The sequence below is a fragment of the Calypte anna genome, chromosome 3 (genome assembly GCF_003957555.1).
Source record: "Calypte anna isolate BGI_N300 chromosome 3, bCalAnn1_v1.p, whole genome shotgun sequence".
NCBI classification, from domain to species: Eukaryota; Metazoa; Chordata; class Aves; order Apodiformes; family Trochilidae; genus Calypte; species Calypte anna.
Window position 1 is genome coordinate 98,289,243 of NC_044246.1, and position 27,140 is coordinate 98,316,382.

A 27,140-nucleotide genomic window follows, 5' to 3' on the forward strand; every position below is an offset into this window, starting at 1 on the left:
TTGATTTGATGAAGTTAGAAATGTTATATTTTCATCATTGTGTAATAAAGCATCAGGAAGCCTTCAGGCCTCTAATGTTACTGAATATCTTGGTGTTAATACTAACAGAGTACTGTTTGCAACATAAGAGAAGGATGAGGGAGGACAGAAAGTTTGATCTTTTGGTTTAAAGTGAACAACCTTTTCCAAATTAATGCAACCTCCACCATCATTAAATGACTGGTACAGTCAGGGTTATTCACATACCTGGAACCTCCTAGTATATTCCATAAACAAGAAATATTGGATAGAATAAGGAAATGCTTCTCATTTTTATTACAAAGCAAATGTTATTAGAGGGAATGGAATGATGTGTTTTGGGTTTTTTTTTTTCTGCAGTTACCTATTTTTGGTGAATACTTGGTAATTTTTTGTTTTATTTTATTTTAAGGACTGTGAGAACACAAGGTGGTTTTCATAAGAATTTGTAATGTATTTTTATATGCATATACCTTTGCAGTTTTGTAGTGGCTTTTACTTTAAGGCTATTATCCAAATTTACAACAAATTAATAAAAATGGAAAATCAGAACCAGTATTAACTGAAGCATTGCTTTACCAGTCCCAGTCATAGTCAGTGTATTTATTTCATTCCTGTGAATTCAGAGGGGTTTGTGAAGGAATACAACACTTCTGTGTGCCTTCCTTGTTCAGAAAATGTACAATTTCTTGTGACTGCTGATATTATCTATTACTAGGAGGTTTGTTTGTTTTCCATTTGGACAAAAAGCAGGCAATGAAATGATTGTTAGATGTATTTATTTTTGAAACAATGGTAATAGAAAGATGGGCATAAGAAAACAAGTGCATAAAGAGCTTTATAAAGACCTTTATATAAACTGTTTCTTTCTCCATATACATACAGCCAATACACATATTATGTGGTTTGCTTCCTTGTTCAGTAACTTGCTCTACTTTCCATTTCCACTGTACAGCTGTTCCACTTCTCTCACCCAGATTTTGCCAGTACAAACTCAAGCTTGGGATTGCCACCAAGAAAAGTGCCTGGAGGAAGAAGTCAGGGCAGCCCAAGAAGCCCCATCCCTAAGTTGCCCAGAACAAGCTCTACCCGAAGAGGCCAAAGTAGGATGGATGAGGACACAACCAGGGGACCTGACACAGGCACTGGCTTGAAGCTCCAAGTAGTTCCTGCTGACACTTTAAAGCTTCACAACTGTCTAGGTAGGAGGTCACCTTGTATGAAGCCAGCACACACACCACTGAGATAACCAGCTTGGGCTCCACACATCACCCACAACATTTCCACAGCTGGCAGGGGAGAAAGCATGGCTAAAGCCAGCCTCTGAGTTTTTCCTAGTGTGTGGTTCCTGACTGATCTGAAAGGGCAGGTCACACTATAGCCATGCCTCTGAGTATCTTCAAATTTGTGGTCAGGAAATTAAATGGGGCTGGGCAGCACTTAGGGCAACACCCTCCTTAGCAAAACTCCTGTAGAATTTTGTAGGACCTTGATCACTTTAGAGGTCCTGTAAACTAAAAATTTTTCAGACATACACTGAAGAGTGGCTTCTCACTTGCTACAGAAAGGCAAAGGGCAGCTGAGCAGCAGATGCCAATCAGGGAAGGACACGGGGCATGAGCCTTGGCACACACCTTTCCTGCAGGTCAGGTTGCTGCTTCCTTCAAAGCAAAATGAAAGTAAGAAGAGCCAAAGTACCAAAACAAGCCAAAGAAAAATAGTCAAAGAATGTACCCTGTGTGGGTTTTATAGATTCAAATGTCATTTGGTTGAAAGTGAGGATGAGGCCCTCCACTCTGCTTTGGGAAGAAGGAAAAGGTAAATGATTAATCCGTGTGTCTGCATCTATTCAACTGTGATCATGCTTTATATCTCTATTAGGGTATATTGCTGTGATGTCTAATGCTACACCATTCTGTTCTGCATTTTTGTCATGTCCTTGTTAAATTCTCACATCCTAAGAAAGCTGCTGAACTGAATAGACTTCCCTCCTCTCCACCTCCCCCCAAAATAGCAAGCAAATCCAATGCAATAAATATGATTATCATTCCAGACTTCACAAAGAGAAGCTTTAAGCATATAGCATACATTAAGTACATAATGGAAAAAAATCCTATATGTCATGAATATCACCCCCTAAGCAGGTTAAATGGTTCACATGACTGTGAAATATTATACAGTGAAACATGTGTGCCCTAGGAGACTACCCTAAGGCACTGACAAATACTTTACAACATCAAATTACCTGTATTAAGCAAAGCAAACTAGCTCTGCAGTTTAACCAGAGATGGTCCATAATTGGTTCAAGATACAACTCTTTTTCCTAAGAGACCTTCTGTAACACTACAGATTTCAGTATCTATAGACAAACAATATAAAGGTATAGTATGATGAATAAACTATCACTTTGAATTGTTTTGATTTTTGTGGAAGATTTCACACCAATCAAATTAAAAAATTTTTTTCCTTTAGTAACTGCTACTAATATTTAAATAAAATTAAGGTAATGATTTGTGTTAAAGCCACACATTCAATTTATGCATTTCAACTGTTCAGTAGAAACAAGTAAACATTTCTACTTAAGCAAGCTTCATAATAGTAATTTCTGATATCAAATAATTGCAATATAATCTCTTATGGAATCCCTTTCACTTATTTCCAAGCACAACTTTCAGAGACTTTTAGTAAGGGACACAGCTTTTCTAAATTGTTCTCCTGCCCTGAAAAAAAAAAAAAAAAAAAAAAAAAAAAATTGGTAAAATTGGCACTGGAGGCTTTGGATTCATTATCACACTGATTTTCCTACCCAATGAGCTCAGTTTGCAAGTAAATTTCTGACTGCCAGCTGCACAAACTCAGCCTGAGTCCTGGATCCCTTCCATCTCATGCATCACCACCAGTAATAAATACCCTGTATGCCAGAATATGCCCTCCATGGCATCTGTGCAATCCCAGTGCCATCCATGAATTTGCACAGGTGTTGCTGGGGGCATACGTTTGAATCAATGGGGTTACACACAAGTGGCAGAGGAAGTTGTCAGCCAAACAGAGCTACCAGTGCTACAGTGAGCTGTGGGATGGAAAGGACCCTGTTTGACTTGCAGAACTGGGTTTTAATCTCACAATGAGGAAGGAAAAGGTATTTTTGTCTTGAAAACAAAAATTCTAAAAAGGTTGCACTGTGTGTGGAACACCCCAACATTACTTTTATGCTGTTTCTTAGTATATAAAATGTCTGCAGTATACACAATGCTCAAAGAATGAGTTTGAAATTTTTTATAGGTTGCATTTTGCAACCAAAATGATATGAAGAAAAATGATAACTGGCACATCTTGTTATCAAATTATCTCCTTAAGACCAGCATGTTGGGGATGAAAAGAAATGGCCCATCCTCACTGTCCCAGGGAGACAGCACTGTCACCCAATAACATTTTAATGGTCGAGCAACAACCCAGTGCAGGACGCCAGACCCAAACACACTCAGTAAACCCCAGTCACACACCTTGCACAAAATATAAGCTGAAAGAATAAGGCTGCTTACTAAATTTTTAACTGCTATATTGGTTCAACAGGCACACACATAATGTTAGTCCTGAAAAGTCTTTATAGATCATGTCAATGAACAGTGGTCAAATGTGCTTTCTAGAGCTACCTATAGGCAGTGAGAAGTTCCAGGGCAGTTCTTTTGTCAGATTTCCATTATGTAACCAGGAGGGGTTGTGCATCAGCCAATAAGTTGAATACTCAGCCCTGACAGAAGGAAAAATAGGAGGAGCAGCTTCCATGACAGCTTCTCTGGGCTCCAGCTGGACCCTTGCAACCACCCCTCTGGCAGCAGAGGGACTGTGCTGTCTGGTAAGGGGCTTCATTCTGTGTTGGCCAGACAGCAAACCCTCCCTAAGCCCTGCACTGCCTTTACTATGGCTGTAGCCAATGCATGCACTTTGCCTACCTTTAGTTTTAAATTGGCTGTAAATAGCTTCTCTGGATTTTGACTAAATTAATTTAACCTCTGGAATGGTTACTCTGTTTCACAGTGTATTTCACCTCTCACTGCGAAATTCAGTTGTTAGATCACTCAGCTCTAGTCCTCTACATACTTTTATTTTCAAAACAAAGGCTTTGAGGAAGGTACGCTCTTACACAACCTTGGCTCCAAGAGCCTGCAGCAGCTACCATACAGTAGCTGAAAACACAGGAGATGATACCATCTTCCTAGTGATGACAAGGAAGTTGAATTGCTCACGTGAATGAGCAGCTTAAAACAAAAACTCCAGGGGCAGGAGATTCACCAGATCCAAAAGAGCAGAGCCAGTGTGTGTGCCTTTCCACTACTGTATCTTGTATTAGTTAAGAAAAGGTAAACTCACATCTTTTTTTTTTTCCTCATGACTGCAAGGAATTTATGTGTATTTCAGTAAAGATCCCTAGGAAATATGTCTGTGATCCAACCTCAGGTGTGACCCCTCTATTCAGAAATCATCATATGGTTCCCATTAAGACAAAACTCTCTTGACACTATACTTCTCTCTTCCTGTATTTTGAATCTACAGCTGGTGACTGCAACCACTTCCCACACCTTGCAGAAGGTGCGGAAGCTCCAGTTTTCCCACACGTTCCCCATGCAAAGTCATTTTGAGCTCTCCAGACACAAAAACTCTGCAGCCCAATATAGAACAGGCATGAAATAAATATCTGAAAGATCACTGCAATCATCATACTACTTGTCTTCAGAGTTAGCACAGTAAAAATCTCAGCTTTCACTTTACTTAGATCTAACACAGAGAGCAGAAGCTGTAAGGAGAAGAAATATCCTCCACATTTTCTGAAACACTGCTTCTTCAGCAACCAAGCTTTTTGATTTGTTTGGGTTTTTTGTTGTTGTTGTTTTTTTTTTTTTAGCCAACATCTTGCAAGAACAATGTAAATAAAGCCTCTTAAAAAGATGGATCACTTCACCTTTCTAAACACCAATGGGGCACAGAGGGCCACATTCACTTGTATTCCTGTGTGAAATGTCTTCTACTAGCTAACTTCAGGCTTTTGGAGGCATCACACCAGCTTCTAAACCCAGGGACCTCAGGCTTTTCAATCAGGGTGTTATATATTCATGCTATACTGAACTCAGGATAACACATCATGGTCCTAAGAAGCCCAGTGTAGATGCAGACCTGAAAAAAGCCTCCATCCAAGGGGGAAGGCAGTAAGCTCTCTAGTGAATTGCATTTTACCTGTGTTCTCCCACTTTCTGGGGTAGCCCAGTCTGCTTATGACCTAGATAATGGAAAGCTGATTATTCATTTGAATTTCAAAAGAACAAGTGGTGAGCTGTTAACTCTGACTGCTGCACTCTAATAGGAATACACAACATACACACATGCAATTATTGAACTGCTTTTAGAAGAGTAAATTATTTCACTTTAACAGTAATGTCTACTTATTCATATACATGTTTTAATCAGGTTTCTAAAATCCTCAAGATAAGTTTTTATTGAGTGTGGCTATTATTTATCAGTCTGTTTTCAGCTTTATTATCTTCCTAGCACTACCCCTCAAAATAAAACAAAAAGCAACATGAACATAACACTAAAAAGCATGAGAAAGCAGTAGTACTGTTTGTATCTAAAAGATCACTTTGAGGGAAAATTGCAGTGCTGCCAAGACACTTCAGAAAATGAGATACAAGAGAAAAATAGAAAAATTGAATTTATGAAAATCATGTGATGCCCAAAGTCTCTTCACTTCTTCACAGGGGTACACATTCCAGATGAAGTCTGTTGTAACAATGGTGGTTTTAATGTATACCAAAGCATTGTTAATATTACCTCCTGATCTTAGAGTGTTAAATGGCAGATTCTGTCAGTGTTGTGGATGGAGCTCAAGTCACCAAAATGTCTTATTAATATTGATTATATGGTTCCCATTGGAACTGACTCAAAATTTTCCCAAATAGTTAATAGCTCTTGGAAAATGCTGATTTGGCAAAATAGTAGGATTTTATGAATTTATTGGGTTTTTTTCCTTTCATAGGAAATTGAGGAAACATTTAATCTTCATTTCATCAGCATGAATTTTATGGAACTATATAGCATAATGAAATTTCCCACAGAAGGTGAAAAATTGACAAATTAAAACACTTATTTCTTTCATTTTGCAAAAAACACCACTATTTCTCTCTGGATTCACAATGTATGTAAAAGCCTCAGTATTTCTCACAGGGGTAATTTAAAAAAAAAATAATCTGAATACCAATATTTACAGAAAAATATTAAGAAACAGGATTAACTAAGACACTTGGTATGTGTTGGTGCCATTTTAGTAACAGTCCCAGCAGTTCAGCTGCCTTCCCTGGAGACAGCCAGCCAACTACATATCTCCTGCAAGTCCTGTCCACATTGTCATTGTGAGAAGCACACTCTCACCCACTATGAAACCCTTGCTACACAGATAGCACTACAGCATGGCCAATATGAATGAGTCCTCATTCGCAGCAAAAAGCACCAAATTCATGGCCCTCTTGGAAGGAATGTCCTGTCTTGCCAACAGCCCTCCTGCGAGAGACCACAGCTGACCACAGCTGCAGCACAGACTCAGGCACTCCTGAAGGCATTGCACCCTCTCCTCATGCAGCTTCTCTAAACTGTAACATTCTATGACAGGCTGAGAAATCTACCAGGCAAATATTCCATTTTACCTCCTACCCCAAAGGATAAGAATATGGGGTGTGTTTGTACCATCAGGTGCAACCACAATGAACGAGAGAAGTGGCATCAAGCCTCAGAGAGAAAGTCCCTCCTGGAGGCACCCATGGAGAGGCATAAGGGTATTTTTCAAATTACATCTTCACAGTGAAGTAACTGAACCTTCTCAAGCTATGATCTTTCCCTTAACACTGTACAGGCAGCTAGTCAAGCAGAGGAAGCGACAGGACACTATGTATCTGCCTGTTGTCTACCAATTCAGACTCTGCCTGATGTCTGACAAGTGCAGCAGAGACTGATAGCTCTAATACATCCATAAAGTTAAAAGAGGTGAATGACTCTTGGGTTTTTTTGTGTTCCTGTAACAGCACTAGTCACTCTGCAGTCCTATGATATCATAGTCACATCATCCAAACATAGTAATTTTGCTGTGGTCTGAGGAAAATGAACCACTGTGCTAATTAGATAATGTACCAGGAGACCTGCTGCCCCATTAGAGCCAGATCATAGGATGCGCTCTGACAGAAGAGAAGCTGTGCCAGGCCTCATCCCTCTCACTGCCATCATGTCTGCATCCAGCCAGCAACCATCACAAAACTTATTAAACTTCTGTCTTGCTAATAACTCCAAACAGTAGCTAGAAAAACACAAAGGGACCCACAAAACAGTATGTGAATTCATTTTCAGTACGTGTTTTGCAAAGCAAAATGACTACAGATGAGTACACCATCGAATCTAGATTTCATAAATTTTGAGATGGAAACAAACGTGGTATTATCCAGAGTAGCTGGATCCTCTTCAGGCGTTCTGCAATAACCACAACATTGTTGGATAACTGAATGACAACAAGATCAGATCTGTTAGATGCTTCACTAGAAGTTTTCACCCCTTACTTTGGGGAAACCGCTTTTGTCGTCTGCCTACACCCCGCGGGAAATGCCTCCAGGTGGGCGTCATGACCTCCCTCATTCAACTCACCTCCGCGGGCAGCCTGGGTATGCCCTGGGGGACAGGGCCCCCCCCCCCATTCCCGGGCAAGCCCCGAGGAGCAGCAGGCACGGCCGCCCAGCAGGCGGGGGCCGCTGAGGAACCATCCGCAACCGCGGGCAATCGCGTCCCCTCGTCCCCCTCGCCGTGCCCTGCCCCGCGGCTTCGCATCCCAGCTCACTGCCGACGGGCCACCGAGGCAAGCCCTGAGCTCCCGTGGGAGCGGGAAAACGGGATGCCTGGCGCGTTCTTCCGGGGATTCACGGTCACGGATCCGCTACAGTGGAGCAGACCCGCGCCGACGACTATCGCGGCAGCGCCGTGGAAGGCGCTCACTCCAGGGAGTGAACCCGGCGGAACCCGGCTCGGCCCAGCCCGGTGGGGACGGTACCGGAGCGGTCCCACTCCCGCCAGAGGGTCCGTCGCGCCGCCGCTGTGCCGGCCACAGAGCGCCAGCGCCCCCTGCCGCCGCTCCCAGCCGTGCAGTGCTCCGCAGCCCCTAGAGGTGAGCGGGCCACGGGGGAGCCGCCGCCAGCCCCTTCCCCGCCTCGCGTCTCCTCGCCGCGCCGCGCACCGCTCCGGTCTGCTCCGCGCCCGGCGGCAGCCCTCAGCCGAGGCCAGCGGGCGAGGCCCCCCGTGGCGCCGCCGCCTCCCGGGCGACGGGATGCGCCAGCAGGAGAAGCAGCAACCCCCTCCCCCGCCACCCCCTGTGCGGGGGGTGTGTCAGGGCGGGAGGCGGGGGCAGATAATAAAAGGGATGGGCGTGGCCGGGGGCGCGGCCGAGCGTCGCCATTGGCCGGGGGCCGCAGTGATGTCACCCATATGAGGCGCTGATAACCAGTTGGGCGCGGAGCCGGGAGTTTGGCAGAAGGGGGTGCGCGCGCGGCTCGGCGCGGGGTGGCGCGAGGCCGGGGCAGGGGCAGAGCGCGGCGCCCAGCGCGCACCAGCCCAGCCGCGCCCCAGCCCGCCCGGCCGCGGCGGCCGCCGGGGCTGCGGGCAGCAGCGGGCAACAGGCACCGGCCGCCGGTCGCCCCGCGGGCTCCGCCTCGCTCGCTCGGCTGGGCTCCGCCGGCAAGCGAGGGGCAAGGTGCGGCGGTGGGAGGGGGCGGCGGAACGGCTTTGTTGGTTCGGAGCGGCGCGGCGCGGCGGGAAGAGCGGTGTTTCGGCAGGACCGCACCATGGTGCAGCAAGCGGAAAGTACGGAGACGGAGAGCAACCTGCCCCGGGAAGCGATGGACACAGAAGAAGGCGAGTTCATGGCTTGTAGCCCGGTGGCTTTGGACGAGAGCGATCCGGACTGGTGCAAAACGGCGTCGGGGCACATAAAGAGACCCATGAACGCGTTTATGGTGTGGTCTAAAATCGAGAGGAGGAAAATCATGGAGCAGTCCCCGGACATGCATAACGCGGAGATCTCCAAGCGCCTTGGCAAGCGGTGGAAAATGCTGAAGGACAGCGAGAAGATACCTTTCATCCGGGAGGCGGAGAGGCTGCGGCTCAAGCACATGGCCGATTACCCCGACTACAAATACCGCCCCAGGAAAAAGCCCAAAATGGACCCGTCGTCCAAGCCTAATGCCAGCCAAAGTCCGGAGAAAAACGCACCCACCAGCAGCGGCGGCAGTAAAAGCGCCAAGAGCTCCAGCAAGAAGTGTAGCAAGCTGAAAACCTCCTCCGCCACCTCGCCCCCTAAGCCGGGAGCCAAAGCCGCTCACCACGGTGACTACGCGGGGGATGAGTACGTCTTCGGTACCCTGAAGGTGAGCAGCAAGACGGTCAAGTGCGTCTTCATGGATGAGGAGGAGGATGAGGATGAGGAGGAGGACGAGCTGCAGCTGCGGATCAAGCAAGAGGCGGAGGACGAGGACGAGGATGAAGAGCCGGGGCCGCAGCAGCTGCGGCGGTACAACGTGGCTAAAGTGCCGGCGAGTCCCACCTTGAGCTCCTCGGCGGAGTCCACCGAGGGGGCGAGCCTCTACGAGGAGGTGCGGGGCGGTGCCGCGGCGGCAGGCGGTGGCAGCAGACTCTACTACAGCTTCAAGAACATCACTAAACAGGGCCCGCCGCTGCCGCAGCAGCCGCCCGGCCTCTCCCCGGCCTCCTCCCGGTCCATCTCCACCTCGTCGGCCGGCAGCGAGGAGGCGGACGACCTGCTTTTCGACCTCAGCCTCAACTTCTCCCAGCACGGCCACGCCGCCGCCGAGCTGGGCGCGGGCGCCGCCGCCGGCAACCTCTCCCTCTCGCTGGTGGACAAGGACCTGGACTCCTTCAGCGAGGGCAGCCTCGGCTCCCACTTCGAGTTCCCCGACTACTGCACCCCGGAGCTGAGCGAGATGATCGCAGGCGACTGGCTGGAGGCGAACTTCTCCGACCTGGTGTTCACGTACTGAGCGGGGGCGACGGCGAGGGCGGGCAGCGAGGCAGCGGCGGAGCTGGAGCCACGCCACGCCGGTGGTGGTGATGATGATGATGATGATGATGATGATGATAAAAAAAGTCTTGTTTTCTTTAGAAAAAAAAAATCTCGAAGTTAGTTCCGAGCCCGGGAGTTGTGATTTTTTTTTTTAATTTTATTTTATTTTAATTTTTATTGCATTTGGTGGTCACAACAACAGCAAAGGCAAATGGGACTGGGGGAAAAAAAAGATTCAGAAGGCGCTGTTTGAAGCTTGTCGGTCTCTGATTGAAGGCTGGAAGATGGTCTGCAAAGAAGTCTTTTGGCAGCACAACTGTTACTCAAGGGGGTTTGTGGATTTTTATTTTTTTTCCCGTGAGAGATCTTAAAGAACTGTTCTGATTTTTTTTTTTTTTTTTTTTCCGAAAGGGACCATTGCAACTTTTTTTGGAGGGAGAAAACTGATGTCTTCTATGCATCCGATTCTTAACAAAGCTGCAGGGAGCTTGAAAAAATGCAGACTGTACAAACGCTTACAAATAACTGAACTGACTTAAGATCAGAGTTTACTTTTCAGATCAAATTGTTTATGGTTTTACAAATGTGATTTCTACTTGCCAACTTTTTTTTTTTTTGTAACTTGTTCCCTTATACCTCCTTGATTGAATACCAGACAGCCTAGACCTCAGTACAAAAAGGTATTGAAACATTTTTGATACATAACAGACCTCAGTCTTTTTTAAAAATTAATATATTTTCAGGCGTATTTTTGTACAGTGAAAAGGGAACATTCTTGCTGTGTTTTTTCAGTAAGACTTTTCAGGCACTTCTTCCCTTTTATTTTCTTTTATTTTCTCTGTTTTTAGCATGCAAGTTTGTTGGTACGTTACGTCCTGGTTTTAAAAGGATTAAAATTTTAAAAAGAATAATCCTTGCATCTAAAGGCCTTGTGGTTTTAAAAAAAAAAAAAAAAAAGAAACAAACACTTTTTTTGTACAGCTATAGTTCAGATTTGTTCAATATTTGTAGGTAAAGATTTATTGAAAATGGTGATATAGACCTCAGAGCTGTTATCTTAGTTTAAAAGATTGTATATGTACTGTACTATAGTAGGACTTTATGTATCTCATACGCTGTGATATGTGGATGGGGCCCCAGATGGAAGGTATGAAACTGGATTCTCGATTTTAGCAAAAAAAAAGAAAAAAAAAAGAAAAAGAAAAAAGGCACATAGTTTAAAAAGTTTCTCATGTTGTGCAATATAATCTAAAATACAGACCATCTGCATATTTTGTAGCATATGATGGCAAAAGCAGACTTGTGCACTGTCAACATCATAGCCTGTTTTTTTTTTTTTTTTTTTTTTTTTAAATGCTGAAAGTCTGTATCTTGACAATTTTAATAAATCAGCTGGAACTGATAGAAACTCGTATCGCTATTAGTGTCTGTAGAAGTCACGCTGAAGATGCAGTGTTATCACAACTCGCCCGCGGAGGAGCGGTAGCTGTAGGCTGTGTTGTGCATGACCGTAGCTAGATGGGAAGAGTAAGGACTGCTTCTTTTCTTTGCCTTTTTTTTCACCTCCCCTCGCCTTTTTCCCCAATTTTGCTCCGCGGGGCCCCGGTGGATGCCCGCCGGTGGCGGAGTCACTGTCGGGCGGGGCCGGGGCTCGCTCACTGCGGGCCGAACTGTATCGCCGGCAGGTTGGCTCCCCCCGGCTGTTTTCGGGTCTCCCCTGACAGTGTCCGGGGAGGCGGGTTCCGGGCGGGGGGGGGGCAGGTGGGGCCGGGCTCTTTTGAGCTCCGGGGCCGGTGCCCGCTCCCACCGCCCCCGCGGGGGACGCGACTCCCTCCGAGTAGATTGCTCCTGCCTCTCTCCCCGCTGCGGTTTTTTCCTCCCTCTCTCCTCTTTTTTGACGAATTGCCTGGGCGAGACTTGACGCGGAGATGCCGGCAGTAGCGGTGCTGCAGCATCTCCTCCGCCCCAGGGCAGCGCTCGGTCCGGCGGGGTGGCCCCGGCCCCGCTCCGCAGAGCCGCCCGCCGCCCCGGGAAAGGGGAGAGGGGAATGAGCGAGGGGGGGTACGAGATTCTGCGGTAGGTGAGCAGACTTTGCCAGTGTATTTTTTAATTTTTATTTTTTTTTTTTTAACCTTAGGAGCCATCAGATTTCAATTGTGCTCTCTGAAATAACTGCTGATGGCAATAAACAGACTCACAAGGTGGAAGCTTGTTTCTCAAGAAGTTTACTTTTTATCTGATAGGCATTGTTAATTTTTTTTTTTCTCCACTAATTAATGATCCAGCTGTTTACAGGGACATTTCACTGTGCTGGTATTTTGGTGGCAACCACTGCTACAGGCTTTCAGACTTGCTGAAATGAAAATCCTGCATACACATTTGTAAGGCATAATAAAACATAACATTAAAACCTGCATGCATGTTATGTTTAATCAAAGACAACTCTTAGGCATTTAAGTGGTGAGATATCTTACTTTAGGTTAGTTAAACTGGTAGTAAAATGATTAATATAATCTGATCTCTTTCTAATAATAATAATTAATAATAATAATAATAAAACACTCATGATTCTAAATAAAAGTTGTTTGGCCTAAATCTTTGCTATCAGAAAAAAGATATAGCATATCCGGGAACTCAAATTTATGTCTTGCATTGTGATAATTCTTTATGAGAAACTGTGTTTTAAAACAAACTTAATTACAATATACAAGGTATCCTTGGCAATGGATAGTCCTCAATAAAACAGAGTTTCTTGAATTTTCAGTTTTTGGTCTCAAGTGATTAGTGTGTTCTCCATGTAATAACTTAGAAATCAGATTGTAAACAAATGACATTTATCTCTTCTAAGGCAAAAGAGTGAAAGAAAATAGATACACTGAAGTGCTCTAGCCTAGCCATTCGCTATCCTGCTATCGAAAATCCATTTTTTGAGCTAGGGTGATGGAGTAAGTTGATCAGGTTCTAAGTCTTAAAACTGAGCCAAAATTCTCTTAGTAATTCTTTAAAGCTATCATGAGAGTATGGGGACTTGTTCTTCCAGTCCCCTTCTTCTGATATGCATCCTTGTTTATTAAAGTGATAATAGGCAGTGTCATTAAACATTTGTGCTTTACAGATGTTCAATGAGTTATAAATGATTATGGTCAAATATGGGCTGCATTTAGTTTGCATTGTAATAAGGTCTGTGTCTCAGCCTATAAAAGTTTTGACTTGCATATATTTTTGGAAGATGTTTTTAAAATTACCATTTGAAATATTATTCAAGGATAATTGATTTAAAGGATCCATGTATAGAGCAGTCAGGCATATTTTAAAAGAGCAACAGGTCTACTTTAGTCAAATAATATAATACCCACTCAGTAGTATGTCTTTTCTTCTAGATGGGAGTTATTCAGTACTATAATCAGAAGAATATTTTGAGTGAAGGTCTATAGGGCAGGGAGACGATTTTTGTCCAGACAGATGAGTTTCTTTTATTTCAGAGTTTATTGTTGCATATTGCTCAAGGAAAAATTAGGTAGTGTTCTGTTTAAGCCACTACACTGTTAGGGCTGAAGTCTGATTGTGTTGAATGCCTAAGCTCCTGCTGATCTCAGTAAGAGTAGAAAGCAATCTCCTAATCATGAAAAATGTCATCTGCTAAGCTACTCTCATATTTTTTGCTTTTGCCATCTCTAATAACATTCATACCTTCTGTTTCACTTTCATTTTTTTAGTGTACATAGGAATCCTTGATGACATGTTACAGCAGTCCTGTTATAGGCTTAGTATCTCCTATGGCCTTTTTTACCACATACTTTGAATTTGTCTCTGTACAATACTTCTCTAAGTGTGACAGGGCTCAGTAGTAGAAGAGAGAAAAATGAGCTTTTTTTGTGTGGAAAGATAATTTGGTTTGTAACACTGAGGATGTCAGCTCATAAAACCTGTCAAACATGATGGTTCTTTTTAATTTTAAAGTGAACATTTTTGAAAACTTCCCATTTTTCTCCTGTTGTTTTTTTGTTTTTTTTTTTACTGTATTTTTCTTCTCTTCCTTTTAAGAGAACCACAACTAAGAAATAATTTTCCTTTCAGTGCAGTCTTTGTGATACACTCATTCCAAGCATCTTTTAAGTGCTACTTGCTCTTAAGGCATTCACTGTCATTCAGATGAAACTTGTTCAAGTCTATTGAATGTGATTTGCATGCGTGCAGTCTGATCCTTCCCTCATGCCTGTTTGAGGAAAGTGCAACTCTGTTGTTACACCAAGGTAAAACTGGTCAAAGTCAGGGCCATATAATTTTTAGATGTTTAATATTCAACACAGTTCATGAAATTCCTTTTTACATCTTCACAATTGTTGCCTAGTAAGGCCTTAAACCTGCGCTGGTTAAAAAATAAAACAAAAAAAAATTCTCATTGAGCTTAATGGGAGTTTTTGCCTCAAGGGCTGCTGGCAGGATAGGTGTCTTAGTTCCTCCTAACCTTCATTTTTAAGCATGGCCAGGAAAAAAACAAACAAAAACTTAAGACAATGAGTTGCCTTACATTTCCCCTACTATCCAGTTGTATTCCTTTGATTTATTTCCTTTCCCCTCACCCACATCGAAGGCTGTGATTGTTTTTATTTTTCTTAATTTTTTTGCACACTACCTATACCAATTAACTGCCTAATTAGTTTTATCTTCTCTACATGGATGCAGTGAATTTGTAAGAGAATTTCACAAGCAAGTAGTTTTTTAGTGAGTTTAAAGTAAATAGAGTTTTAAAGACCTATTTTTATATTCAATATAAAGCACAAATGTGCAGAAAGTGTAGAATGACTTACAAAAAGGGAAACAAAAGTTCATAATATTTCATGTATAAAAGTAATACCTTCTTTGGGTTGAGATTCTCTTAGAAAACCCAATACTTATGCCAGTGCAAAGATAGGAATATTTTAAAAACTCTTAGAAAATTGTGATTGACAGCAATTTCAAAGGAATGACTTCTGTAGATACAAGGAGACCCCTAAAGCAATATGGATAAGAAGGGGTGAATGGTTTTCAATGATGAACAACAACCTGGAAGTGTGAGAATGGAGGTTTCAATCCTTATTAATTAATCAAATTTCTTCTTTTGTGGTTAGCTGAAACATCTGGATTTTCTGTGAAGTGCAATCTTGCAGGATGAAAAAGCGCAAGGGTGCCAAACTTCTAAGACTTGCGAGTACACAGAAGCAAGTTTGACTTGGAATTACATGTTATTAATTAGGGCTTTAGATTTGGGGAATTCTCACTTCCAAGAAAATCAAGAGACCAATTTACTGCTTGAAGAAATTTGATCAAATAATAATGATTAATCCAGGAACTCCCATTGTCACAATTTGTTTTTGTTTCCATCGTCCTGCTTATCTCCAAAACCAACTTGCCTCAACTCCTGGCGAAGCCAGGGAGAAGAGTTATATGCCATTGTTAGTTCATTTACAATTTGTATCTGGTTTTGCTCTTGTACATATGTTGGCGTTTTGGAGTCTACATAAATGCTGTGATACTTTCTTTCTTCTTTCCTTTAATTTTTTTGGTGGGCTGTTTTAAAATGGAGGCCTGTTTTCCAGTGTGGGACTTTTGATGGTTACAACATTTCAATGATGTTGCATGATGGCCACAGGTGGGGGAAATTGAATGTTTTAGAGCAGTTTTTCAAGCATGACACTTTTAAAGTATGTAATTTCAAAGACTTTTCAAGGCCACATGAAATTAGTTTTCATAGCCACTCCAGGTCTTGGGGGGAAAAGCTGAAAAGTACTTTTGTTTAGAAGTCTGAGTGATGGTGGGGGGGAAACCTTTTCTTGAGGTTTTTGCATGCCAGTGCACGGCCTATTGCTGTGAGAGAAGGAAGATGGTAAGGCTGCTTGAGGCAATGCACTGGAGGACAAAGTGTTTTCTAGCACTAGAAAAAGAAAATGCATGGCAAAGTTTTGTCTTCTAGTAGACTATATAGCATGCAGAGTTTAGTATGTGTCTAAACAGTGTATGACATTGCTGTATCAAAGTTGTAAAATTAAGCATTATTTATTGAAAACTATGTATTTTTTTTGTAAAAACCTGATCACCTAGAGGATTAATATCAGTGACTTGTGCTAGTGCTACAAACTTAACCAGCTTCTTTACTACAGTACTTGATATGCAGTGTTAATGCTCAGGGTTGAAACCAGTCCACTCCAATGTCTTTTTTTTGCAAGAGTTTTTAAATAAAGGAACAACATAATGCAATTGTTCAAAAGACTCTAATAAAATTGTGTGATCAATCTTCCTAAGTGTTTTTATGTGGATTTTTTTCCAGTGTTGCATTTGATAAATGCAGTTCAGCTATGATAGTGAATCCACTCTTCATTCTGTGGGCACCCAAAGCTGAAAGTCAATGGGAAAGTTGTATCTTTCAAAAAACCCTCAACAGATGCTTATGGTCAAGGTAATATTTACAGAGGGCAAGTGCTGCTCTGGGCACACCTGAGAGACACTGAACCTGAGAATGAGACAATTAACTTCCTTTTTTTTCTGGTTAAGACTCTGGATAATACAAGAAAGTGTTTTATGATAAGCATTTTAGATATTGTTTTAAAGCTAACCATGAAAGAATGAAATAAGATGGATTATACGCCAGCAAATCCCATTTATCTCTGTATCTTTTTTTACAAACAATTTACCATCTAAATGTATTTTGGCATAGGAAAAAAAAGCATTCTGTATTAAGATTCTAGTTATGATAATGTTTTTATGAGAATCCTGTAATCAATTCTTGGAACTATAAAAAAGGTGTTTTTAATGTGTTTATGTGGTGAAAGTTTGTTGTATATTAAATATTGTTTTATAGAAAGGATGGAATTACATTGTTAAAAATTTGGAATTTACAATTAACAAAATCCATCTATTGCTGAAATTAACCTTCTAGAGCTCCTGCCTGCAGGCATATTCCCATATTCCAAAAAGTATATGAAACACACCTCTATCTTGCTCGTATTAAATGTCTACTGTTGCAAGTTTTCATAGGGATGAAAATATCAGCTGATCCTAACTTCCTTCCCACTGGGGGGGTTGTTGGTTACTCCAGTTATCTGGGACATAGTAGAAACTTTTTAATCAACTTCAGCTGTAGCTGGTAGAAGTATTTAAATCTGGGAAGAGTCAATTCACCTATTCAACGGTTCCAGATAGTTTTGTATGACTCTCAGACACAGCTCTTCCCACTGTTCCTGTTCTTTCCTTATCCCAAAATTGGTAGCTGAGATGCTCCTTTCTAAAAAAAGGAAAAACAAATGAACAAACAGAAAAAGCCAACCAACCAACAAAATAAAGGCAACCCAAAACAACAAAAAAACCCCAAACACATCACTTGTTGAATGACAAGTAATGATTTCTGTTTAACTTTCCAAACCTATTGATGACACTGAAAGCAATCTATATAATTTCAAAAATCTGTTGTAGTAGTATTATTTTGTGTGAATGGAGATGTATAACTGATGTTCAGTAAGAATGTGACATGCCATAGTAAAAATAGGAAGTTTAAGATGGTCATTGTAAATCAGTGAAATAAAGTCTTTATATACAGCCATCATACCACTATCCTTTCTGTACACACAAAGTTTCAAAAACCATTTTTAAGGTATTTTAGAGGGTTTTGAAGCAATGCATTGAGGGTATTCTGTGGTGTTTTAATTCCCAGAGAGTGTTTATTCAAGTACCCCTATATAGAAGCAAAGACAGATTAGAAATCTAGAACAAACCAAAGTCATCCACATACGATCTCAAATACCTCTAGCTGAAGTCTTCCCTTTGGTTCCACTTTAATGAAAAGTGTCATTACTGCATTGGAAAGCTGAGTTTCAGTTCTGCCATATCAAGTATTATTACTGCCAGAGGGAATTCTGGTGTGACACATTGGGAATCTTTAATACTGAGTGTTTGAATGTTTCTGGAATGATAAACCTCAGGTTATCACATCTTAAAACTGTCATTCTGGAGGTATTGTGTGGCCTGGCAACTGGCTTAGTTTTATATGAAAGAAAGGTTAGAATTGAGTGTTTGGGGTAAAGAAGAAAAAAATTTACTTGACATTTCAGTTTAATAATATATTCTCAAGTTTGAATGTGAGGTTTAACCCTTGAAGATACGTGTGAAAATATGGAGTGCAAGTAACAGAGACCCATGCAGATACCCAAGCACATTTCCTTTAGTGCAGAGTTAACACAAGCACGTTCCTATAGAGTTGTGTTTTCATTAAAATGCTTGCTGAATCGACCACTCTAAATGACTGGAATGTAGCATCCATCAAAATCTACACTATAAGGTCATGAGAACTTAAAAAAAATTTCATATGTTGGACTTTAAGTGTCACCCCTGGAGTTCTGTAAATTTTAAGAAAAGCTTTTCATAGCCTATTAAAATTTTTGTAGAATAATAAAAGAAAACCACAAACCTACAAGTATCTCCAGCTACAGAAATGACAACTCCTGTGACAATTCTCACTGTAGTCAGAGTAAAAGGGTCTTTGCCCTTTCCCTTGAAATATAACGTTTCCTTTAATTGGCATTATTCTGACATTTGCATAAGATGAAGTGTTTATGGTAAATCACTTTTCCTAGATCTCAATTAATTTTAAATATGATTATTATCTTCAATCAAAATTGACTGATACGTAAATACTTTAAAGTGCAAGTCTTATTTTCTCAAAAGATAATGTTAACAAATACTAAGGGGACACTGGGAATGGAGCAGGAGTCATAAGCATGCAAGAATAATAGACAGTCCAAGAAATGCAAAGTGAAAAAGAATTAAATAATTAGATCTCTGTTATAATCGTTCCATTAGATTTCTTCTTAATGTGGCATTTTGGCATTTCATGTGCATTAGTTTGCTTTCCCTAACACACCAAATGAGCCTTGAGTTAAAACTGCATTATATTGAGTTCAGAATCTGTTTTTCAAGTCAGTGCTATAACTAAGAACTTCTCTTTTTGTGTCTAATATTTTATAGAGTAGCTTACACTTGTACCTAGCCTTTACTTGATGAGACTTAATTTGTCTGCATAATCTTATTGTAGTAATATTCCTTACATCTCTGTAAAGCCTGTCTTTCATTCACCTAATTTCATTCACCTTGTTCATTGAGTTTTAGCACTCATCCTTTCAGAGATCAGACCTAAACTACTCCCCTGACAGTAGCACTGCTGTGCATTGCCTTTCATTTTCTTTTCAAGGGTAGAAAAAGGGTAGAAAATCACTGAGCAGTGGCTGCCTTCCACCTATTTATGTCCTTGGAAACTCCTACTAGTATCCCTGTTTTAGGCTCTGAACAGCCACAGCCTAAAACCAGCTTTGCTTTCCTCAGCTGTATGTGGTCATTCATCAGCTGTGGGTTATCAAAACCAATAGTTCTGCAGGCAGAAAAATTCATCTGAAGTCAACTACATTTATGAAAACTGCCTACTTAAACTGTTAAAACCATCTGTCCTGATTTTGCCTGACATTGATGTGAATTGCTCCATAAACAGAATAGTGGGGTATTAGTGTCTGTAAAAGGGGAAATAACAACAGCAAAAATAACACCTACCAGAGAACTGCTTGTTTGAAATGTGAATCTCTATGTGGCCATGAAGACCAGAGTCTTTTTCAGCCTCCAAAAAGAGCTTTTGTGACAAGACATTTTTTTCACTATATTGTCAGTCAGACGGAAAAAATTTGCATTTTTCCACAAATGTATTAAGCATTTGGAAGAAAAACAAATATATATACAAAGTAACATACAGTTGCAAAGTATTTTCTATAACACTAAATACACTTGAGAAAACTATGGCAAGAGATGGCAATCTCTTGCACATGTTCTCACTCCAGCATTTTCCTGCACATGCATCTTACATATAAATGGACAGATGTAAATATTGAAATATATTACAGTCTTTCATGCACAAACCTAATGAAGCAAACATTTGTAAAGCTGCTGGATCAGTCATGCAAAGTTAAAGAAGATCACAGGAAAAATGCATTTGCAACTCTATTTGGATCCTTTTTTATAAATATACTGACCGGAAAGCATGTGTGGTAAAGTGATGCAGTACCTAGAAGTTAGGCACCTGGCCTAACTGAGGTGTCTGGTTATCCATGGTAGATTTCTGAATTCAGATTTTGTGCTTAGTGAGGAGCTGCCTATAGCTTAACTATAGAAATGGGATGTGTTTGGTGTCTCTGTCTTAGTGTTTTCCAGCAGGCATCTCTGTATACTCAAGACTTCATGTGAGTTCATAGTTTTATTCTGAAGACAGATGACAAACCCTTTCCACTGATATGGGAATCCTATGGGTAGAGCATTTGCTTAGGAAATAGAAAGCACAGGGAAGAGATAGAAAGCACATCTAGACCAAGAGATTAACACAGATTCAGCACAGAGTCCAGGCACTGGAACTCAGCTGTCTGTATTGTTAAATTGTTAGAAAAGAAACCCTGACAAGATTTTGGCTGGTGAATGCTAGCACTCTTCCAAAAAATCACTGGAACAATTTGGAAATTAGCATGGGCCAAAGATCATTCCCAATAGGCAGTTTGGATTCAGCTACTCTGTTTTGGAAAGCAAGAGAGTTTAATAGCATAGATGTGGCCAGATCATGCCAGCTGGCCTCAGATCCAGGGAACAGACCTTGGTTTCATTTACTAGCATACATGTAGCTACAAGTTATAAATTCTACTTCTGCAGGACTTTGACCATAAAGCCCCTATAATTTTTGAGAATACCTTAGCCCCTATCTATGAAGTAGTCTTTGAGAGAAGCTTTCACCACTGGAAGGCAAAGAAAAAAGGAATTTGCCCTAAAACCTTTCCTGTTCTGTTACTGATCCACACTGCCTCTTGTTATGTACAGTGTCAGTTCTTCAACTACTGCAATCCTGTTTACATGGGGGCTCATTTCTAGCAGGACAATCACAGAACAAGATTATGGCTGCAATTTTTTTAAACCTGGGAAATTTCTTATAGAATTTGGGATAGGGAGAGTGCTCCACCTGATAAAAATGCTAGCAATTTACACTGCAGGGCATTCACTCCTGAGAATCCAAAAGCACTTAACAAATACTGTTGCCCAATTTTTTCTATCCTTGTAGTCAAAACACCTACTGAAAGCAATTGTAGAATCACTTCTATTGAATCTCCTCCAACTGCAGAGCTGAGTGAGAATTTTATATATTGAACAGCTGTAGAACTGGAGATTTAAAATTGGCATTTAAATTATACATAAGAATCATACCATGTATGTTCTACTAGCACTCTCACAGTTAGTTTAGACAATATTTTCATAAACTGCACTCTTAGGAAAAGAAATCAATCAATCTGGATCAGATAAGAGGCAATCATTAAGTATTTTTCCTGCTTAAATATTAACACAATTTAGTAAATTTGATCTAGTGTCCTGAGAAGGGAATGCTCCATTGGTTCACACAACAGTGTCACTTTTTTATCAAATTCTGTGATTACCAAATCACAGAAGTCCCTGCTTCAAACATGAACGATTTCTTTTCTTTCTTTTTTAGATGCTAAAGGTAAGAAATGAAACTAAAGCTAGAAAACCAGAAAGGAGGATAAAAATTTCAGACTTATTTGGATTATACTAGAACAGAAACACAGTGGTACATCTGCAATGCACCAGATCTCAGTGCCTTTTCTGATGTTCAATGGTTTCTTGCTCCATCCCTGTTCCACCAGTGTATCTACTATGCCCAGAACAAACATCATCTAAGTTTGAACTTACACAGACTCCCCTGTGGTTAGTGAGAAAAGCAGTGTAGAGTAGGTTAGACTTGGAGGAAAGTGAGAAAAAACCAACATAGTTAAAAGAGAAGGAAAGACAGGAACTTTGCATACAGAGTTGCCCTCTGAGCTCTATAATCTGATTTTTAGCACCTATATGAGAGGGCTGCCTCAACAGGATGATTTCTAAAGTGCCCTGAACACTGGGGAGATGCATTTGCTCTTATGCTTGTCAGGATCAGTTCTACTTTATTGGCATTTCTGGGAAATGAAGGTGTCCATGGCCCCAGCCAGCAAAATGTGTTGTGGCTGCTTGATGTCATCCCTGACTTAATATGGGACACATGGCAGCCCCAGCTTCCACCAGTATCTGTGGTGAGAGAGCTGGCCCTAAAGGGAGGACATGATATCTCTGGAAGTTAAAGCTGTGTTCTACAAGGGGTGAGGAGGACAGGGATATGCAATCTCACATCCATGCTGGCATTAGTAGACAACTCCTCTCCTACACCCCTGGGAGGCTGTGTCTCCAAACTGCACTTCTGGAGGATTTGACCTTGAGCATTCTGCATTTTCTTTATTCACCATTTCACAAGGAAATCTATTTATGAAATCTGATGAAAAATAAGTGTGGCATATTTTTTGGATGCAGCTTTCTAAAGCTGCTTGGATTCCTGTGGTCAGTTACCTGACAAAAAAGTTAGAACAGCAGCATATTTCTTCCACTGTATCCTAAAGAATTCAATTAATGTGAAAATACCTTTCTCCAGTCACACCCAGAAAGTCACTTTGTGTGAAATTGGAGACCATAGCTATTGAATAATGACCTGATATTGAATGAAGATTCCCACTACTGTAGGATTAGTAAGCTTAACCATTAGCAAGTTTCACAAAATGCTAATAAAATATTTATTTGCCTATTACTTTTCTTGACCTATTAGTTGAGTTCACTAATGGATTCAGGCTTCCCAGACAGAAATGTATACATTTATCTGAAGCTTAGCTAGTTGTTTTCCTCAGTAATGATGAAAATTGAGATTTTCTCTCACATATATTTTTACTTTATAAAATTAGAGAAGTGTGTGTATATATTTTTATATAAGCATATAAATTGCTATGAATATATAAGAAGTAAACCACTAATCACTTTGAACTGAAATATTTTCAGGTATGGAAGATATCAAAGAGATATCACCAGTTTGTTCAACAACAATTTGTTTAGGATACTGTATTAAAAATCAAAACCCACTTATTGTATACCATATATTACATACTCACTGAGTTATTCCAGGATATTTTTTCTCTGTCTGAAACTCTCCTTTAAGAATTGCTTAATGCATCTTGATTCAGAGAGTGTCCTCGATGTATAAATCACTCTAATTCATATTAATGTCATCATTGCATGTAAAAGACCTGGGATGTTTGAGCAGATATATATGAAAAAGAATTTTTGAGAAACGATTTCTAGAATTCAGAATTCTCTTCCTTCGTGGGAACCATAGAACAGCTACTTGACATGCCATGTATCAATTTATAAGTTGTATATAATTATAATATAAAAGCAATTTTCAGTTCAATTTATATAAACTGCTGTTTAAAGCAGGCATTTTGTCCCAGCTATATATGATGCCTTTGTAGGCTGAAACTGCAGAATAAATAAATTTTGAGTCCATAAATTTTTACAGGCCTTGAAACAGAGGGAATATCTGCTAGGTCTGCCAAGGTGGCAACGAAATAGATATTTTCTCCAAGAGAAACCACCATTTATCTGCAAAGGGCCAGATACCAAATCCCAGCTCACAAGAGTTAGCAGGGACTGGAAATTCTCCTTGCCTCCCATGAGGTGTTTGTAACCTCCTCAGTTCAGTTGGGAGACTGATGCAGGGGATGGATTAAATAAATAAACAGGTTGCCTGAAAAATCAGAAAGATACTCCAATTGCTTGGGCTTTTGGTTGGTTGGTTGGTTTGTTGTTGTTGTTTTTTGTTTTGTTTTGTTTTTTTCTTTCTGGTAACTTTTCAATGTGATTCTAAGATTTAAATGTTTCAGATATGTAACAAGTAGAGTAAGGAAAGTAACATTTAAAATGTAACCACTGACCTCTTACTGAGAAAACCAGACTGATACTTACCAATCACATTTTCATCCTCTTTTCCTTTGGGGAAGAAGCAGAAGGAAAATCTATGAGTTTTTACTATTATTTGTCTTCTTCACTTTGGTTTTGTTTTGCTTTTTGTTTTTGCTTGGTTTTTGTTTTGTTTTGTTTTTGGTTTGGTTTGGTTTTTGCTACCAGTTTTATTTCATGCTACCACCATTTAGCATTGGATTGATTAACCTCTCCAAAGCTGTGTTAGCCATCCAACATGTAGGGTGCTACTGGAATATGTTGCAAACAAGGCTTAAGTGAATGACACAACCAGAATATTTTGTCTGCTATCTGAAATGTCAGTAACAGAGAAAACAAACTTGAACAGGAATCTGTAATTTTCCTCTCTTTTTCTGTAAATGTGTATTTTTTAATAGATGACTCAGTGACAGCTGAAAAAAATATGTTTACAAACTCCTTACATTATCTAAGAGGAATGAGAAATAGTAGAAGGTGAGACATATTGCTGCCTTTTCCCCTGGGGTGTAGCATGTGTAATACATGAGAAAGATGACATCACCCAGAGAAGTGAACAGATTCACAGACATGCTATAAATAAATCATTCAGCAAAATGAAGAACCAGTAGAAGGAGCAGTCAGAGTCATATTCTTAAACATGCATTATTTACCCAATAATCTGGATCATCTCCTACAGTCTTTCAGTCTTTCTAGTTTCACAGGTAAGGGAAATAAGCACTGCCATCTGAAAAACAAACACCCCCACTCCCACCCTTCTTATTTGTAATTTTTCCTTTAGTTTTACAGCTAATGTGCACAATGAAGTTAAATAAATCAAACTTCATAGAGTTATTTTCAAATATCATTTCTATAGGACTCTGTGAGACTATGGTTTTGTTTTATTTTGTTTTGCTTTTATGGAGCTACTCCTCTGGTCACACCAGATGTGGAATAATTTACGGGCTGTAAGGACTCAGTGCACAGAAGCTGAGTGTGGCTGGGCTGCAGAGGTCCAACAGGGAGGTTTAATCATCTCCAACCTCCCAGGCCACAGGGCAAGCTTCAGGAAATCAGACTTCCCTTTTGGTAAACACTTCCTGAGACTGCCCTTAAGAGCAATTTCAGGATTTAGATATGTGCATCTCTTGGATATTCCAGATTTGGGGTGACATTCAGAGCCTCTACACCCAACCCCAATGAGAAGGTTAAGTGCTTTTGGTACCAGGACATTCAGCCCTGATCACTGTGAGTGATTAGAAACCCACAGTGGTACAGAAGGTTCCCTCAACAGCATTCAGGAGTCATGCAAGGTGCTCAGCTTTGGTTGAGAGAGCACCAGTGAAAGCAGACATCTGGGTGTTCTGGTATCCAGAAATGTTTAAAAAGCAGGGTCAGCTGTGTCACTATGTTCAGCCCAAAGTTACATCATTCATATAGGTCCTTCCTGGCAGAATAGATTTTTCTACGTGAGAGCTCTGCCTCTGGTGCCTTTCTCAGGCTGCAACTTCAGGAGCCTCTGGAGGTGCTCTAGGAGCTGGGGCAGATTCTGTTCCCTATTGCCAGAACTGAGCCATCAGCACTGAGCAGAAGAATCAAGGGGGAAAGACAAAGCAAAAATATGTGTGGCAATATTTACTGTCCTACAGTTATTTGTATAAGTCATGGCAGCATCAAAGAAATGTGTCTTCCTCTTGTGGTGCAGGGTGATAAGATTCCTGTTTAAATTTAGTGCCTTGGGGAAGTGTGTTCACAGCCGAGGCCTCTGAGAATGCTGTCTCCTTCCCAAATGAGCTGCATTGCTATTTACAGCCCCTGATTGAGTGCCAGAAATTGCAAACTGGTAAACGTAAAGATAAATCTGCACTTTGTTGAATTGGAACCCTGTAGGCTCCTTTTGAGTTGGTCTCTGGACCCTAGTCCTCAGGAAGATTTATGTTATTTTAGAAAAATACATGAAAAATTAAACAAGTGAAAATTCTCTTTCTCTTTTTTCTTTTTTACTTTTTTCTTCTTTTTTTTTAACTTTATAGTCCACAAAGTGCTATTTTCTTTACATCATTTCAGATCCGACCTTTCTTTGCCCTATCAGCTTTCCCTTTTCCACAAGACATGCATTAAAAATTGTGAACTAAGCTCTCCAGTTTTCCCTATTACTCATTTTTCTTCATTTTGCTTTCGTTCACCTCTGTAAATTAAGAAACTTCTTTAGTTCTGGAAAAATGTAGCAGAAAACTGAAATTCTATAACTCTGTCTTTTTGTTACATTTTAATAACACTTTCCCCTTTTTGAAAAGTTATGGAGTGACAAAGTTACTGAGTCACATTGTACTTACTTTTGTTTCTCTACTTTTTTCAAAGCTGAGGAAGTTTTGAAAAGTTACAGAATATCAGAATAAAATGGAAAAAAGTGAGAAAACATACCTCATCCTTTTGATTCATTCATTAATTCTTTCAGGATAAAAATGAAACAAATAAAGTAAAATTAAATAGAATAGGGGGAGAGGGGAAAACAAAAAACGTTTTTAAAAGTATCTAGACAAATAATAGCAAATAACACTACAAATGTTTTATTTTAAGGAGCAGGTGTTTTTTTCACTGTAAAATATTTAAATGAAATTATTTGTCCAGCTTTAACTGGTTTTACTTAACAGTAATGAAAATAAATGTGAAGCTGACAAATAAGATAAGTGGAAGGCCATTATTTCTATGGAAAAATAAAAACAACAAGAAAAATCAGAAGAATTGTAACATTTTTTAAAATTCAAGGTGAAATGCATATATAGAAGAAATGAGGAAGACTGAAAGAGCAGCTTACAAGGAAAAAAATCCCTGACAACAACTGTAGAAAGAACAAATATAAAGATATTTGGAGACTGTGTGCCAGCAGGAGAAGGATGAAGGCAAGGAGTTTGTGTGCTTGCCCTCTATGCAATCTCTCTGGAGAAATCCTGGTTATATGAACTTACATATGGCTCTGTGAAGGTACAGGAACTTCATACTAAAGCAAAAAATACTATTTCTACAAGATTCCCACTAATCTGCAGAAAAAATTAAAATGAATTTGGTCTTGATAGATTTCAGAGCTCACGTGAATCAAAGGTATAGAAAAATCAAAGAAATGTATCTTACCACTTACCTGGAACCTTTGTATGGAACCATCATA

General features: G+C 40.5%; 1 protein-coding gene across 1 annotated transcript; it reads left to right on the plus strand.

Annotated features, from left to right (window-relative positions):
- The first annotated feature begins 8,793 nt into the window (after nt 1-8,793).
- SOX11 (SRY-box transcription factor 11) lies at nt 8,794-11,303 on the plus strand. Its single transcript, XM_008496610.2, has one exon. It carries the CDS (start codon nt 8,886-8,888, stop codon nt 10,095-10,097), a length of 1,212 nt encoding a protein of 403 aa, XP_008494832.1. The 5' UTR covers nt 8,794-8,885; the 3' UTR covers nt 10,098-11,303.
- The last annotated feature ends 15,837 nt before the right edge of the window (nt 11,304-27,140 follow it).

What these genes read in the sequence shown, in the direction of transcription:
- SOX11 (XM_008496610.2), top strand. Translation starts at nt 8,886, where the DNA reads ATGGTGCAGCAAGCGGAAAGTACGGAGACGGAGAGCAACCTGCCCCGG.